The 16291-nt window shown below is 49.4% G+C and overlaps 1 protein-coding gene across 8 annotated transcripts in view; it reads left to right on the plus strand.

Moving 5' to 3' along the window:
• Window positions 1–15726, plus strand: part of LOC129817244 (serine/threonine-protein kinase MRCK alpha-like) — a 99120-nt gene extending 83394 nt beyond the window's left edge. For 5 of the 8 annotated variants that reach the window (XM_055872285.1, XM_055872291.1, XM_055872286.1 and 2 more), the window contains 17 exons: window positions 1761–1844; window positions 2027–2132; window positions 2383–2519; window positions 2800–2939; window positions 3231–3312; window positions 3495–3714; window positions 3936–3998; window positions 4131–4384; window positions 4558–4897; window positions 5200–5297; window positions 5387–5471; window positions 5727–5850; window positions 10140–10257; window positions 10618–10738; window positions 12606–12766; window positions 13747–13821; window positions 15527–15726. In XM_055872285.1, the coding sequence (XP_055728260.1) occupies window positions 1761–1844; window positions 2027–2132; window positions 2383–2519; window positions 2800–2939; window positions 3231–3312; window positions 3495–3714; window positions 3936–3998; window positions 4131–4384; window positions 4558–4897; window positions 5200–5297; window positions 5387–5471; window positions 5727–5850; window positions 10140–10257; window positions 10618–10738; window positions 12606–12766; window positions 13747–13821; window positions 15527–15661 (2343 nt within the window). In that variant the 3' untranslated portion in view covers window positions 15662–15726. The remainder of the gene's footprint in view (window positions 1–1760; window positions 1845–2026; window positions 2133–2382; window positions 2520–2799; window positions 2940–3230; window positions 3313–3494; window positions 3715–3935; window positions 3999–4130; window positions 4385–4557; window positions 4898–5199; window positions 5298–5386; window positions 5472–5726; window positions 5851–10139; window positions 10258–10617; window positions 10739–12605; window positions 12767–13746; window positions 13822–15526) is intronic. The other 3 variants (XM_055872292.1, XM_055872293.1, XM_055872287.1) reach the window with 2 other exon arrangements.
• The last annotated feature ends 565 nt before the right edge of the window (window positions 15727–16291 follow it).

Raw genomic sequence — 16291 nt, forward strand, 5'->3', positions numbered from 1 at the left:
CTCAGGGAGAAGGGCACAACACAGCACTCAGGGAGAAGGGCACGACACAGCACTCAGGGAGAAGGGCACGACACAGCACTCAGGGAGAAGGGTACAACACATCACTCAGGGAGAAGGACACGACACATCACTCAGGGAGAAGGGTACAACACAGCACTCAGGGAGAAGGGTACAACACAGCACTCAGGGAGAAGGACACGACACAGCACTCAGGGAGAAGGGTACAACACAGCACTCAGGGAGAAGGGTACAACACAGCACTCAGGGAGAAGGGTACAACACAGCACTCAGGGAGAAGGGCACAACACAGCACTCAGGGAGAAGGACACAACACAGCACTCAGGGAGAAGGGTACAACACAGCACTCAGGGAGAAGGGCACAACACAGCACTCAGGGAGAAGGGCACAACACAGCACTCAGGGAGAAGGGTACAACACAGCACTCAGGGAGAAGGGCACAACACAGCACTCAGGGAGAAGGGCACAACACAGCACTCAGGGAGAAGGGCACAACACAGCACTCAGGGAGAAGGACACAACACAGCACTCAGGGAGAAGGGCACAACACAGCACTCAGGGAGAAGGGCACAACACAGCACTCAGGGAGAAGGGCAGCACTCAGGGAGAAGGGCACAACACAGCACTCAGGGAGAAGGGCACGACACAGCACTCAGGGAGAAGGGCACGACACAGCACTCAGGGAGAAGGGCACGACACAGCACTCAGGGAGAAGGGCACGACACAGCACTCAGGGAGAAGGGCACAACACATCACTCAGGGAGAAGGGCACAACACAGCACTCAGGGAGAAGGGTACAACACAGCACTCAGGGAGAAGGGCACGACACATCACTCAGGGAGAAGGGCAGCACTCAGGGAGAAGGGCACGACACAGCACTCAGGGAGAAGGGCACAACACAGCACTCCCAGCCAAGGGCACAAAGGCCACTGGCCGCAAAAGGCATGGATTTTTTTTAGGATGCTTTACGGCCACACAAAGGGTATGCCGCCGGGAAATTTGAGGCATTATCAAGTGCTTGTCAAATTGTGAATGAGAGACTTTAAGTGTGTACAGCCTGCGCAACAAAACAAAGCAGAGTACATGCCTTTCAAGCAACTTAAAAAGAAAAATTCATCATTAGTCGCATCATGCAGCCTTACAATGTGTTAATCATAAACAGATAGCCCAATGTTTGTAGAACAACTAAAGTTACATTAATAACTCTAAATTAAGCATATAGGAGGACCTATTTAGTTGTTAAATGCTCAACACAGAATAGCCGCATATGCACACGCCCTCAAATCGTTTGGAGAAAGTATCCTTTCTATTTAATTCAGCTTTGTTCAGTTGTTTTCTTCATACTCTAAAATAATGCCATAGAATTCTAAGCAAATTGTGTCTGCTAAATGAACTAGTGTAACCCACAGCCATTTGGCATAGCCACATCAGGACCTAACATAAGGACAAAGTATGCTATTCTGTTCTTCTGAAATAGACTTCATTTTCTTCATATCATGTTTCTTTAGACCTGTCTAAAAATAAATCATGGATTTATTGTGAAGGTGTAGGCCATATTAAATGTAAAACGTAGATGTTCTTATCAGTGTGGAAGCCAGGAGACGCTAAATGTGTTTGTTAATTAACGGTCAATTACCGTGAGACCGACCAGTTACGTGCTTGACAATCACCGGCTGATGAAATTCCGTGACCGCCACAGCCCTAGCTGTACTCAGATCATTCTGTCTTCTCTCACCCTCTAGTTGATAGACCACCCCCCACGGCCAGTCCAGACCCCCACCATGCGATCAGGGGGGTACGGTAGTATTGGCCGCTCATCACCCAAGGTAAGACCTGACATCCTTTTTGACCTCCCAAATACCGTTCTACTGTTTTAACCTCGGTCAAGACTTAGTCATGTCAATCCCATGGACCCGACGAAGACCAGTTGCTGCATTTCAATAAAGCGTCTGTATTAGTCCTATGTGTTTCGATCGGCCCTCTGTTCTCCTCTGTTTGTCCCCTGCAGCCCAAAGCCCACCAGTTTGTGGTGAAGTCCTTCAGTGCTCCAACCAAGTGTAACCAGTGCACCTCTCTCATGGTGGGACTCATCCGTCAGGGCTGCACCTGCGAAGGTACGATATGAGAGAGAGAGAGAGAGGGAGGGGGGGATAAAGGGTGGAGGAGAGCGGGAGGGATAAAGGAAGGAAGACTGGGATCTGCGGAAAGGGATGGAGGGAAACAGGTGGAAGGAAGAGAAGAAGGCAGGGGATTTTGGATGGAAGGAGGCGAAGTGGGGCAAGACTGAGGTGGGAGTACTGTCTCTTTTGAGGCTAGATATAAAACCGATATAAACCCCTTATTCTCTCCTGTCTGGTCTTGCAGTGTGTAACTTCTCGTGCCACGTGACATGTGCTGACAAGGCTCCAGCAGTGTGCCCCGTGCCACACGACCAGACCAAGGGGCCATTGGGCATTGACCCTCAGAGGGGCATCGGCACTGCCTACGAGGGACACGTCAGAGTACGTATGACACCGAAGATTGTTTATGCACTCTTTTAACAACATTTCCTGGTAGAATAAGTACCTGTGAATTAAAGTGCAAATGTAAAACTAAAACCTTACCTTGTACGTTTAACGTCCCTATATCACCAGTGGCTGACCTGTGTGTGAGGCTTGCCTGTTAATTGTGTCTGTATAGTAAAATATGTCTCTGTCTCTCAAGGTTGTTTACCACTGTCAATACTAGGTTGGGTCTATGTGTGAGACTGAAGTGTGTGTCTGTCCCTGTGTGTGTTCCCAGGTGCCCAAGCCAACGGGGGTGAAGAAGGGTTGGCAGCGGGCGGTTGCCGTAGTGTGTGACTTCAAGCTCTTCCTGTATGAGCTGGGAGAGGGCAAGGCCACAACGCCCAGTGTGGTGGTCAGTCAGGTCATAGACATGAGGTAAGGACTATAACCGAAGCTCTGTCTGAACTAGAACTCCCATAGCTGGGGAAGGGCCACAACGCCCAGTGTGGTGGTCAGTCAGTTCATAGACATGACGTGAGACTGACAAGGACTACAACCTGAGCTCTGTCTGAACTACAACCCAGTCTCTCAGAGAGAAATGGCTGCTTATTAGAATTACTTCCGGGTTTAGTCCCTTATTTGATTGACTCAATCACTCTCTCCCATGTTCTCTCTGCCTCTCCCCCCTCTCTCTCTCACACACTTTCTCCTTCCTTTGTTTTCCAGGGATGAGGAGTTTTCAGTCAGCTCTGTTCTGGCGTCTGACGTCATTCACGCCAGCCGCAAGGACATCCCATGTATATTCAGGGTTAGCCTTTTTTTCTTGAAAACATGCATTTATTTATACATCCATACATTTACCCCGTGATTACTCCCCCGCCTATTCCAGTCTTCAGATTTCTCCGCTTTTTAAACAATGCTTCATTGTTGTGGGACGCCATTCCAAAAGCCCTAACCTTGCCCTAACCTCTGACCTCTAAACCCCTCCAGGTGACTGCTGCCCAGCTGTCCGCCTCCTCCAGTCACAAACCTTCCATCCTGATCCTGGCGGACACCGACCACGAGAGGAACAAGTGGGTGGGGCTTCTCAACGAGCTGCAGCGCATCCTCAAGAAGAACAAGCTGAAGGAGCGCTTTGTCTACGTGCCCAAAGAGGCCTACGACAGCACGCTACCGCTCATCAAGACCACGCAGTCCGCCGCTATTATAGGTAGGGGAGACACACACACACACTGCCCCTCTATTTTGGTCATTTAGTAAGAAAGTAATTGTTAGGGGGGGAAAAACTCTTCTCTGTATCAGTCTCATTAAGAGTTTGTAGTATACAGCCATTGCATGTTCTACTGCAGAAGGTATCACACTTTCTGCATCTTGTTACCTAACTATGCGGTAGACTCTGAATCAAACGTCCTCTTGATGTTTTCTCTTCAGATCACGAGCGTGTTGCCCTGGGCAACGAGGAAGGCCTTTATGTTATCCATGTCACCAAAGATGGTACGACTTTTGCACCTACCCGCCTGATGCACTTCACCCAGTTTGCAGTAGAATGCTCACCACATATTGGCGATCACAGTGGAGAGGTCTTTTTGACAACTCGCTCTCTCTTCCCCCCTCCTGACCTCACAGAGATCATCCGCGTGGGAGACAATAAGAAGGTCTACCACATCGACCTGGTCCCCCAGGAGCAGCTCCTAGCGGTCATCTCCGGTCGTAACCGCCACGTCCGCCTCTTCCCCATGGCCGCGCTGGACGGACGGGAGATGGACTCCTACAAGCTGGCCGAGACCAAGGGCTGCACAGCGCTGGTGTCCGGGCCCGTCCGAAACAACTCCCTCACCTGTCTGTGTGTGGCCATGAAGAGACAGGTCATCTGTTACGAGGTGGGCGGTGGGGACGGAAGGGATGGGGTTTTAAAGTACATTGTCGTATTTGACAAACGATGTCGTGTAACTTTGCTTAGAAAAGCAACGATATGTAGGCTATTTTCATGGGATTATTAAATATAAAAAAATGTACTCACTAAATAACAGCATGAGGGTTCTCTATCTCCCAGGTGAACAAGAGCAAGATGCGCCACCGCCGGCTGCGGGAGCTCCAAACCCCAGGTCCTGTCCAGTGGATGGGTCTCCTGAGCGAGCGGCTGTGTGTGGGCTACCAGGCTGGCTTCACGCGCTACAGCGTCCACGGGGACTGTGCCCCGGTCAGCCTGCTGCACCCCGAGGACCACACCCTGGCCTTCATATCCCAGCAGGGCCTGGATGCGTTGTGTGCCGTGGAGATCTCCTCCAAGGAGCTGCTGCTATGCTTCTCAGCCATAGGGGTCTATGTGGACTCGCAGGGCCGCCGCTCGCGCCAGCAGGAGCTGATGTGGCCGGCCGTGCCTAACTCCGCATGTGAGTTCTGAACCAGCACAATTGTCTTACCGTTATCATAAACCAAAATAGGTGTTAGCTGTTTACAAACGACAAGTAAATAAAAAGTATATAGCTTCCGAATATGTTTAAAACTATCGTGTGGAGACAGTGCTTGCTTCTAGAGTGGCTGTCTACACATTTGTGAGGGGTTACATTTCCTCTGCCTCATCCCAAGCTGTTTACCAAAACAAGTAGCGGGGCTGTCGTTTTGCATTTAAAAACCAACCCCAGAATGTAGCTTTCAGCCTGAAGCTGATGTTGTCCTCCTTCCTCCCCTCCAGGTTACAACGCCCCCTACCTGTCAGTGTACAGTGAGAATGCTGTGGATGTGTTTGATGTCAACACCATGGAGTGGATTCAGACCGTCCCACTAAAGAAGGTGAGAGTATAGGACTGCACATGTAGCGGAGGGCCGGTCGTGGGATTGGTGTAGGTGTAACATTTGACCCCTTTGTATCCCCCCTGAAGGTGCGACCTCTGAACCCGGATGGATCCCTGAACCTCCTGGGTCTGGAGACAGTGAGGCTCATCTACTTCCGAAACAAGACGGCAGGTCAGTTGCACACAGGATAGGCCTCCGGACCTCTAAATGCATAGGAGAGATGCATATCTTGATTATGACCACTGACTGAGTGAATTACTCATTTTAATGGTCGTGTATTCCATAGTAGTATTATCATGTTCTTTTTTTAAAGAGATTTATTTTCAACAACAAAAAATAAGAACTGGATTAGAAATATTTATGATGATCATGCTACTGATGATGCTGTTGTTGTTGACGACGGTGGCCATGTTGTTATAATTCCAGAGGGTGATGAGCTGGTGGTCCCCGAGACTTCTGACAACAGCAGGAAGCAGATGGTTCGCAGCTTGAACAACAAGAGACGCTTCTCTTTCAGAGTCCCCGAAGAGGAGAGGCTACAGCAGAGAAGGTACACTACACTATGTAGTGCACACTACACACTATGTAGTGCACACTACACTGCTTATGATAGTCCATCGTATCCGATGATGAGTTAACGCTGGATTCTTTGGTGACTGTAGAGTCCAATCTGAGATCCACAAACTTTATTGCTGGTGGGGCAATGCAGTCTGTGTTGGCGGGGGCAGGCATGGTTGTATTTCTCCTGAGCTGTCTCTTTGTGCTCCTCTCCTCCTCCCACCTATGTACACCCCTCTGGCAGAGCTGCCGCCAGGTGAAACGGTCGGCAGCAGCATCCTCTAGGTCTGTGCTGTGGGTTTGATGTTGCACTTCTTCAGCAACGTTTTTTAGCTGGTTCTTGTAGCGCTTCATCTGCCCCCCTGCAGACCTCCGTCCAAGATGTAGCTGGCCATACAGTATTTCTGTATGTGGCACATGGCTACACCAGGTGATTCCCAGGATGCGCTGCAGGCATCTTATGTGGAGTCGCTCGGGCTGCTTGTTGTGGCGAATGTAAGTGACCCAGGCTTCACAGCTGTAAAGAAGTGTGGTGATGCAGATGGCTTAATAGACGGTGATTTTGGTGGGGAGGTGGAGATCCCTGTTTTGGGAGACCCTGCGTCTGAGTTTCCCGAAGGCAGCTGATGCTTGCTTGATCCTATTTTGAATGTCGAGGTCGATGCTGCAGTTCTCCAAGAGGTTGCTGCCCAGGTATTTGAAGGACGGGACTATTGCCAGTGATTTGTGTTAAATTGTGAAGACAGGCATGGTGGGTGGAGGACTGGATCTCCATTGGCAGACCACCTCTGTCTTGGTGGTGTTGATACAGTCCCATCCTGCTATAGACCCTCACAGACGCTACAAGGACAGACTGAAGGTCTTCCAGAGTGTGGCCATGAGCACAGTCATCAGCATACTGCAGCTCAAGAACCCGTTCCGTCAAAAACCTTGGTGGTTGCTTGGAGCCTCCTGATGTTGAATAGATTTCCATCCAGCCCGAAGTCGACCGCAACCCCGCTGCTATCCTCAAGCTCCTTGTGGAGAAGCAGGGTGACACATAGGATGAAGATGTTAAAGAGTACAGGTGCCAGCACACACCCCTGCCTCACACCAATGATTACGCCAAAGGGCACTGACTCCTGCCCTCCTATGGCCACTGAGGCATCATCCCATCATGGAACTGGAAAAGGATGTTAACACATTTGTCTGGACAGCCAAATTTGAGTAGAATGCCCCATAGTAGTTCCCTGCTCACAGTGTTGAAGGCCTTGGAGAGGTCGACAAAGGCAACGACAAGGTCCTGATGTTGTTCACGGCACTTCTCCTGGAGTTGCCGTGCCGTAAATATCATGTGGACCGTACTCCTGTTCTTTCTGAAGCCGCATTGTAACTCTGGCAGCAGTTCCTCTGTGATGTTGTTCACCAGCATGTGTGGCATCACCTTGGCCAGGACCTTGCCGGCAACAGCCAGAAGAAATATCCTCTGGCTGTTGCTGCAGATGAACTTGTCACCCTTGTTCTTATAGATGGTGACAATGTTTGCATCCCACCACTGTTGGGGGACGATCTCCCAGTCGCAAACCTCAGTGATGTACTGGTGGAACGTTCTGGTGCAGAAGTAACCTCCCTTCTTAAGTATCTCTGCTGGGATGTTGTCAGCGCCAGGAGTCTTGTTGTTCTTGAGGGAATGGATAGCTGATAACACCTCTTGGAAGGTTGGTGAATGGTTGAGGTCTCAAATGGGTGGATGGACAGGAAGTTCTTCCAGGATGGAGTGGTCCGTAGGAGAGTGCTGATTGAGTAGTGCTTCATAGTGGTCAGCCCACCTCACCAGGATCTGGTTTTGGTCCTTCAAGAGAGTCAGACCATCAGACGTTTTCATGTGGGTGATGGCGTGACTTCTAGGGCCATAGCTTTAGTTGAGTTGTAGACATTGTGCATGTCGTTTTTGTCGGTATTAACTTGGATTTCTTGTGCCTTATTCGTCCACCATTCGTTCTGCAGAGCACGCAAGGTTGTTTGCACGTCCTTGCGTGATGCACGCCATTGTTGGAGGAGGGTAGCAGATGTGGGGTTGTTGAGAGTAGACCTTTGTGCATATTATCCAGTAACGTTATGATGGTGTCAGAGTTGTCATCGAACCAGTCCTGATGTTTCCTACCTCTGTAGCCAATGGAGTGGGCCGCTGCCTGATAGAGCACTGAGCTAATAGATGCCCACAACTGGTCCATGGGGTCACCTGTGCTCAGAAGAGGCTCAGTTACCCTCAGCCTTTCAGCAACAGAACTCGTCCCTTACTGCAGTTTTCTCAAGCCTCTTACTGGACTTCTGCAGGCGTTGGGGGGGGGCTTATTCTCACCTGGAGTTTAGACGGTATCATACGGTGATCTGTCCAGCATTCTGTACCCCACATGGCACATGTCAGCAGGATGTCATTTGTGTCAGAACGTCTCACTATGGCGTAGTCAATCAGGTGCCAGTGTTTGGAGCGTGGGTGCATCCATGATGTTTTATATTTGTTCTTCTGTTGGTGACAATGAGATCCCGCTCGGCAAATAGAGTTAGCGGACTCGTGCCGTTCTCATTGACCTGACCAACACCATGTCTACCCAGCACTCCGCTCCATGTTCTGTCCCCACCCTAGCGTTGAAGTCACCCAGCAGAAAGATCTCGTCATTCCGGGTGAAGGGCCTCATCTAGTGACTAGGGGGATCTTGGCTAAGGGGATACGGAGAGACATGAGTCTTTCACTTATGCCGACAGGTGTTTCGGTGAGGCTGGGTAGAAGGCTCTAATTGCCAGTCCCACACCGTGCTGATTTTGTCCACCCGGAGGGTAACCTTTCCAGAAGAAGGTATAACCTTCTCCCTCCTCTTTCAGGGAACGTACATCCAGAAACATGGTCTCACTCAGGGCAGCAATGTCAATGTTGTAGCGCCTCAGCTCTGCAGCAATCAAACCTGTTCTCCGATGGGGTCTGTCGCTATTATCGTCAGTGTCCAAGAGAGTTCTGATGTTCTATGTCGCCAGTTTCAGGGGAATTATTTTCTTTAGCATTTTTCAACCGCTGAGTGGAACGTTTTTTTTTAGGCCACTCTCTAGTCCTCCCCCCAGCTGGGGGAGAGCAGTGTGGCTAAATAGGGCTGCTCAGGCACACGGGGTCTGCCGAGAGCAGCTGCCACTCAAGTCCCAACTGCTGGTGACCATAATAGCCCTGTGCCGCTGGCGTGCAGAGGGGTCTGATTAAGGGCTCCCGGTGCATTCACTCCTGCCCCCGTCACCAGACACCCCAAACCTGCCAGGCTTTAGGCCGGTTTCCGGTTGATGGCTTCACCGAGGTCAGAAGTGGATACCTGCGCAAAGGAAGTTATGTAAAGTGCCGCTGAGGGTGCGCAATCCTCAACAGCACTACTTCACTGTAGGAAGGTGAAATTCCAGTGGCAAGTGGCGAAATCCAGGACGACTAGTATCTTCCACAGTAGCAGGAGGCTGCCTGAACCCCAGTCTGTCGGCGTCCGCCTACCACGCTGTTCTTCTCTCAGGGTGTGCTCCCCTAGCCTTTGTCGTACCAGACTAACCCACAAGGCAGCGGGACAGTGGCTGATGGCTGCCAGGACGTGTCCACACTGCTGCTCCGAGATCCCCTGCCGGGTTAGCCTGGTGTTTCAAGCCGACCAGTTAACGTGTGCCGCCGCGATAAGGCCCGACAGGAGTCTTGGTCATGGCTTTGTACCGGCAAGGAGAGACTTGTGCATGAACTGCTCCCCAATTCACCACAAGGGCTAGCCGGCAGCAGCGAGCTGAAAGCGAGAGTATGCAAGCACGTGGTAAGCAGGGCATGCAACTAACCTCTAACAGGCACTAAAGCACTAGATGTGTCACATGCACCTTGCTGTTGCCCACCGACATATGTGCATATGTGCTCATATCCATACACTACACACTACACTACATGGTGCACAATACACTACACACTACATAGGGTGCACTACACTATACACTATAGTACACACTACGTAGTGCGCACTGCACAATACACTACACACTATGTAGTGCACGCCATACTACATAGTGCACAATACACTCATAGTGCACCAAGCTACTTCACAGAGGTAGTGTACAGCTAATGGTGCATTACACACTACAGATTTAGTACAGACTCCATACCATGCATCCATATTCGTCCCCTCCATAGGCATAAAGCTCATTCTGTTCACGCGATATCACTCTCTACTGATGCGTTCACCCTGTCCTGGCCACAGTGACCTTATTCCTGTGTTTGGTGTGTGTCCTATACAGAGAGATGCTGAGAGACCCAGAGATGAGGAACAAGCTGATCTCCAACCCCACCAACTTCAACCACGTGGCCCACATGGGACCTGGGGACGGCATCCAGATCCTCAAAGACCTGCCCATGGTAAGACGGGCCACTACAGAGAGTTTCCATAGATGTTCTGCTCAGTTGTAACAAGCTGAGTACTTGTTCTTCCTTCTCTGGTCCAACTGAGCATCATGTGTTTGTACGTGTGAACGTCTGTGCGTTTCTGTGATTTAATGTCTGTGTTTACATATGTGTGGTCATCATGGCTATATTACATGTTATATGTGTTCATATCCATATTTGTCATTCGGTGAATGTGTATTCACAATTGTTTCTATGTGCCTGTATCACTATGCGTTCTCATATCATCTCCGTAATCCATATATCTGTGCCTCTCTGTCCTCATCCGCCCCGGTCTATTCTGTCCTCCCCTGTCCACTGGCCTCTCTGACACAGAACGTGCGTGTTCAGGAGAGTCGTGCTGCAGGCTTCAGTGGCTCCGTGTCCATCCCCTCCATCACCAAGAACAGAGCAGAGCCGGGACGGTCCATGAGCGCCAGCAGTGGACTGGGCATCCGTAAGTATCACGCTACCAAACACACTAAGCTAGTAAGCTTAATAGTAAAATAAATATTGTATAATAAAATGGGGATTAAAGAAGCATCAAAAGATGTAGGCCTGGGTAGAGAAAATGGATGTGTGTTACTAGTGAACAATGGAAAGTAGATTTTTGTAGATTTAAATGCATTTACAGTGCCTCGAGAAAATACCCCTTGACTTTTTCCACATTTTGATGTTAGACTTATTCTAAAATTTATTAAATAGTTGTTTTTTTCTCATCAATCTACACACAATACCCCATAATGACAAGGCAAAAACTTTTTTTATACATTTTTGAAAAACTTTTTTTTTTTAAATATCAGAAATATCACATTTTCAAAAGTATTCAGACCATTTACTCAGTACTTTGTTGAAGCACCTTTGGCAGCGATTACAACTTTGAGGCTTCTTGGGTATGACACTACAAGCTTGGCACACATGTATTTGGGGGATTTCTCTCATTCTTCTCTGCAGATCCTCTCAAGCGCTGTCAGGTTGGATGGGGTGCGTTGCTGCACAGCTATTTTCAGGTCTCCAGAGATTTCCGGGCTCTGGCTGGGTCACTCAAGGACATTGAGACTTGTCCCGAAGCCACTCATGCGTTCTCTTAGCTGTGTGCTTAGGGTCGTTGTCCTGTTGGAAGGTGAACCTTCGCCCCTGTCTAAGGTCCTGAGCGCTCTGGAGCAGGTTTTCATCAAGGATCTCTCTGCACATTGCTCCGTTCATCTTTGCCTCAATCCTGACTAGTCTCCCAGTCCCTGCCGCTGAAAAACATCCCCACAGCGTGATGCTGCCACTACCATCCTTCACCGTAGGGATGGTGCCAGGTTTCCTCCAGACGTGACGCTTGGCATTCAGGACAAAGAGTTCAATCTTGGTTTCATCAGACCAGAGAATCTTGTTTCTCATGGTTTGAGAGTCTTTAGGTGCATTTTGGCAAACTCCAAGCGGGCTGTCATGTACCTTTTACCGAGGAGTGGCTTCCGTCTGGCCACTCTATCATAAAGGCCTGATTGGTGGAGTGCTACATAGATGGTTGTCCTTCTGGAAGGTTCTCCACAGAGGAACTCTAGAACTCTGTCAGAGTGACCATCGGGTTGTTGGTCACCTCCCTGACCAAGGCCCTTCTCCCCCGATTGCTCAGTTTGGCTGGCAGACCAGCTCGAGGAAGAGTCTTGGTGGTTCCAAACTTCTTTCATTTTAGAATGATGGAGGCCACTGTGTTTTGGGGATCTTTAATGCTGCAGAAATGTTTTGGTACCCTTCCCCTGATCTGTGCCTCGACACAATCCTGTCTCGGAGCTGTACGACCTCATGGCCTGGTTTTTGCTCTGACATGCACTGGTAACTGTGGGACCTTCCATAGACAGCTGTGTGCCTTTCCAAATCATGTCCAATCAACTGAATTTACCACAGGTGGACTCCAATGAAGTTGTAGAAACATCTCAAGGATGATCAATGGAAACAGGATGCACCTGAGCTCAATTTCGAGTCTCATAGCAAAGAGTCCGAATACTTAATACTTTATATATAAGGTATTTCTGTTTTTTATTTTTAATAAATTAAGCAACAATGTCGAAAAACCTGTTTTCGCTTTGTCATTTTTGGATATTGTGTGTAGATTGCTGAGGATTTTTTTTTATTTAATACATTTTAGAATAAGGCTGTAATGTAACAAAAGTCAAGGGGTCTGAATAGATTCCGAAGGGTGACACTCATCTGTCTCTAACTTTCTCTCTTCACTTCTCTTCCTAACTCCCCCTTCCCTTCTCTGTCCTACTCTCTCCCCATCCCTCTCTTTCTTCCCCTATCTCTCTATTTTTGTCTCTCCCTCCTTTTTCCAGGTTCGTCATCTCAGAACGGCAATGCGTTGAGGAGAGAGCTGTCCGGGGGTAGCTACAGCTCTAAGCGCCAGACCATGACCTCTCCCTCCGAGAGCTCCTTGTCCTCCGGAGGGGGTATGGACGGCTGCAGCGACGCACCCCTCTCCCAGTTCGACAGAGAGGTACGTGACCAGCCTAGCTTGCTTCCTCCCTCGGGCGCCTGGGTAAATTGCACTTGATTAAGGCTACTAAAACTCGGCTACTAATAATTGGGAACAATTGTGCTGAATCTGTCGTCGCTTAGATGATATACGGTAAAAGTCGCATCTCCTATACTAGTGTTCAGATAGTTGTATCTTGGTTGTATTTTGGTTGTGAGAGTCAAGTGGATGGATCTGAAACCACGTTTCACTAATCGTTTGAGCACAGTTGCTCTAAAATGACTAGGTTCACCATAACACTACACAGACACTGAAAATACTCTACCTGGTGACCAATGACGTGGAAGACATATCAAACATCTATGTAATTAGACATATCAAAGTGTGCCCCATAACTCTGCGCCCCCCTTTTACCCACAACATCCACCACCCAGCCTATGTCTTCTCGTGCCCTCCCATATCGCCCTTTGCCTCATCCTATCCCTCGGTCTGATTGGTTCCTAGACCCACCACAGCCCCTCATAGGGAACTCAATCCTGACCCGAACCTCAGTCACAGCCATTCCCCTCTCTGGTTCTCTGCATCTGGCCTCTCCTCACTCAGCCTCAACCACCCACCCAGCCAGTAGTAGCTAGTTTCAAGTCACCACTAACCACTGATTCAGGGTCAGATAGTTTTTTCTTCCCCCTAATGTTTAAGGTTAGATTTGGGGTCTAATAATCTGATCCTAGATCTCTGGTTAAGATAAGCTTTTACCTCAAGCATCCAGCCATCCTCAAAGCAGGGGATTCTTGCTCTAGCTATCCATTGTGCCTTTGGCTCCCTCTTCTGGCCTGGCTGACTGTCTACCACCCCCACCGTCCCTCATACCTGGCTAGCTCCATCGTGATTCGTGCCTGCCCCCATCTCGCCCCCCTCCACCCGCTTCGGTCCCCCCCAGCCCCAGCATGTTGTTCTCTGGGCCGGGCCGGGTCGCTGAGTCTGTAACTGTTCCTCTCCAGTGGCAGGCGGTCTCGCCATCGGAGAAGACCCCCGATCTGAAAAGGGCTTTAAGGACCCTGCTTAGTAAGATGAAGGTAATGTCAGCACACACACACAACCAACCCAGACGCACTGTGACCTACCCCTCAACCACACACACAGACACCAACACGCACGTGCGCGCGTTGCCCACAGTCGTGAAGCTTTACCCCAAAGCCTCCCACCACTGCACCATTTCAGCCCCAGCGGCACCAGCATCTGATTGTCCCCACTGTTTCTGGCTAGAGGGCGGTTACTCATTCCTCTTTCCCCTGACCTGCCCTGGGGTTTCTACTTCATTTCCTGGTTTGGTTTTTGGAACGATGTGTCACCATCATCCTCTACCCCGCATGCGTCTGTCTGCTTCCATACTGTCCCCCAGTGGCCAGCCCAACTCATGTTTCTAATCATGACCATGACAGTATCTGATCTGATTTGATTGATAGATCATCAGGAAGATACTGTGGCGCTCTTCTCCTATAGGCCATTATAGTACCTGTACCTTTGTGCCAGCTACTGTAGTGCGGTGGTGGACAGTTGTAGCTCCCACAGCCGTAGCCTACTGTACAAATAGAAATGAAAAATGTATGTTTTGTCTGTGAGAAGCATGCGGCGCAGAGGACAAATTCACTCTCACCACCTCCCGTGTAGCCTGGCAAGATTCTGGTAACTTTCCTCAAATTCCCAGGTTTTCTAGAAACCCCCAGTTGGAAGGTTCCCGGAATCAGGAGGGAATAATCAGGACATTTCTGGAAAACCTGGAAATTGTGAGATAGTTACTGGAATTTTACAAACCCTACTACCTCCCTTCAGTGAAGGAGGCAGATGATCTCAACCCTGCTTTTCTTAACTAGCAACTCTCAGTGCTGTCCTCAGGGGTATCTTGTACACAATGGTATACTATAGCAGGGGTGGCATATCATAATTATGGAGGACCAGCAGTGTATGCAGGCTTTTGTTCCAGCCCAGCACACACACACACACACACACACACACTACACCCCTGATTTAACAAATCGCGTTCTAGCTCCAAAACCATATATGTGTTGATTATTTTAACCGTGCGTTCTCAACTAGGCTGGAACAAAAGGTGGTCAACCTCCACTGACTGCTGTGTATTGTAGTAGTAGACAGTAGACGAGGGGCCTCGTGTGTATTGCGTATGTGTTTTGCTGTGACCAATCACTTCCGGCCAATCGAGCTGCTCATTGTCTGATGATGTGGAAGGTTCCCGGGGCATTAAGTCATTGTTGCTTAGCGCTCTGTGTGGTGATGTGAAGAGATATCACCATGTCCACATCGGCAGGCAGGAAGTCAAACGGCAGATTAGCTTTGATGATGACAGTGGTTGGTTGGAAGGACAAACACACACAGAGGTCCCTGAGGACTAGTGTTGACCAGGCCTGATCTACTGAGCCCATTGGAGAGATGGGTTGTGTTCAGTAGGCACGAATAGGAGAAAGTGTACATATTATTTGTCTGTTATTTATTTATTTATTTTTATTATAAAAAGGGGCAATATTTTTCTCAGACAAGTTAAGATCGTATCGCCCCCTGTGTGTCAGGGTTTTCTTTCGTTGCATGCCTACTGATCGTGGCCCTTGCCTGTTTTGTGTTTAGCTGTGAGAAAAGTACGACATCTCAGTGCCTCTCCCTCCCTCTCTTTCTTCCTGTTCTTCCCCTTTCCTTCTCCCCCTCTCACTATCTTTAAATCTCCCTCTCTCTCTCTCTCTCTTTCTCCCCCCCTCTCTCTCTCTCCAGGACTCTGACTCGCCCCGTCACTCGACGGCGTCAAACAGTTCTACGTTCAGCAGTCCCCCCAGCCCAGCCTCACCCCACAAGACCAAGTCCCTCTCACTGGAGAGCACAGACCGCATGACTGGCTGGGACACATGAGTGACAGACCGCACACAGCTCCAATCCCTGACCCTCACCAAGCTCCCGGGCCCGCCCCCCCCCCCCTTCCCGGGCCCTGCCCACGGAACTGCACCCGCTGCCACAGGCCCCTCCCACTTACTTACTTCACCTTTGACCTCCCACAAAGTTCGCAAGATGGAACTGAGATCTACAAACAAACACGGGGAAAGGAAGTGTTTGACCAAGAGGGAAATACTGGGAAAGGGTGTGTGTGCTCATGTTTGTCTGTGTGTGTGTGCTCATGTTTGTGTGTGTGTGTGTTTTTGAGGGAGGGCATACAATATAGGAATTAAAATGTACACCCCCTTTCATCTGCTTTGTAGCTGATAACCAGAATAAGCGAAGCAATGAGTTTTATTGAGAGTACTTTTGATTGCAGCACTACTAGCCCCGTATAGATTATTATGTAATTGGCAACTCCTGTAAAGAGACACACAAACCTCAAGATGCGACAAAGAGAAGAGGATCAATATGAAACGACAACAGATCATTTGATACGTGTACACAGCACCCTTTGGGCTTGGGGGGGCCACCTTTTATTTATTCATCTATCTATCGAAGACATGGAGAGCAAGGTGCTTTGCAGCTAGAGGAGAAAGAGAGGATGTT

Source organism: Salvelinus fontinalis, chromosome 20, assembly GCF_029448725.1.
Source record: "Salvelinus fontinalis isolate EN_2023a chromosome 20, ASM2944872v1, whole genome shotgun sequence".
Classification (NCBI taxonomy): Eukaryota; Metazoa; Chordata; class Actinopteri; order Salmoniformes; family Salmonidae; genus Salvelinus; species Salvelinus fontinalis.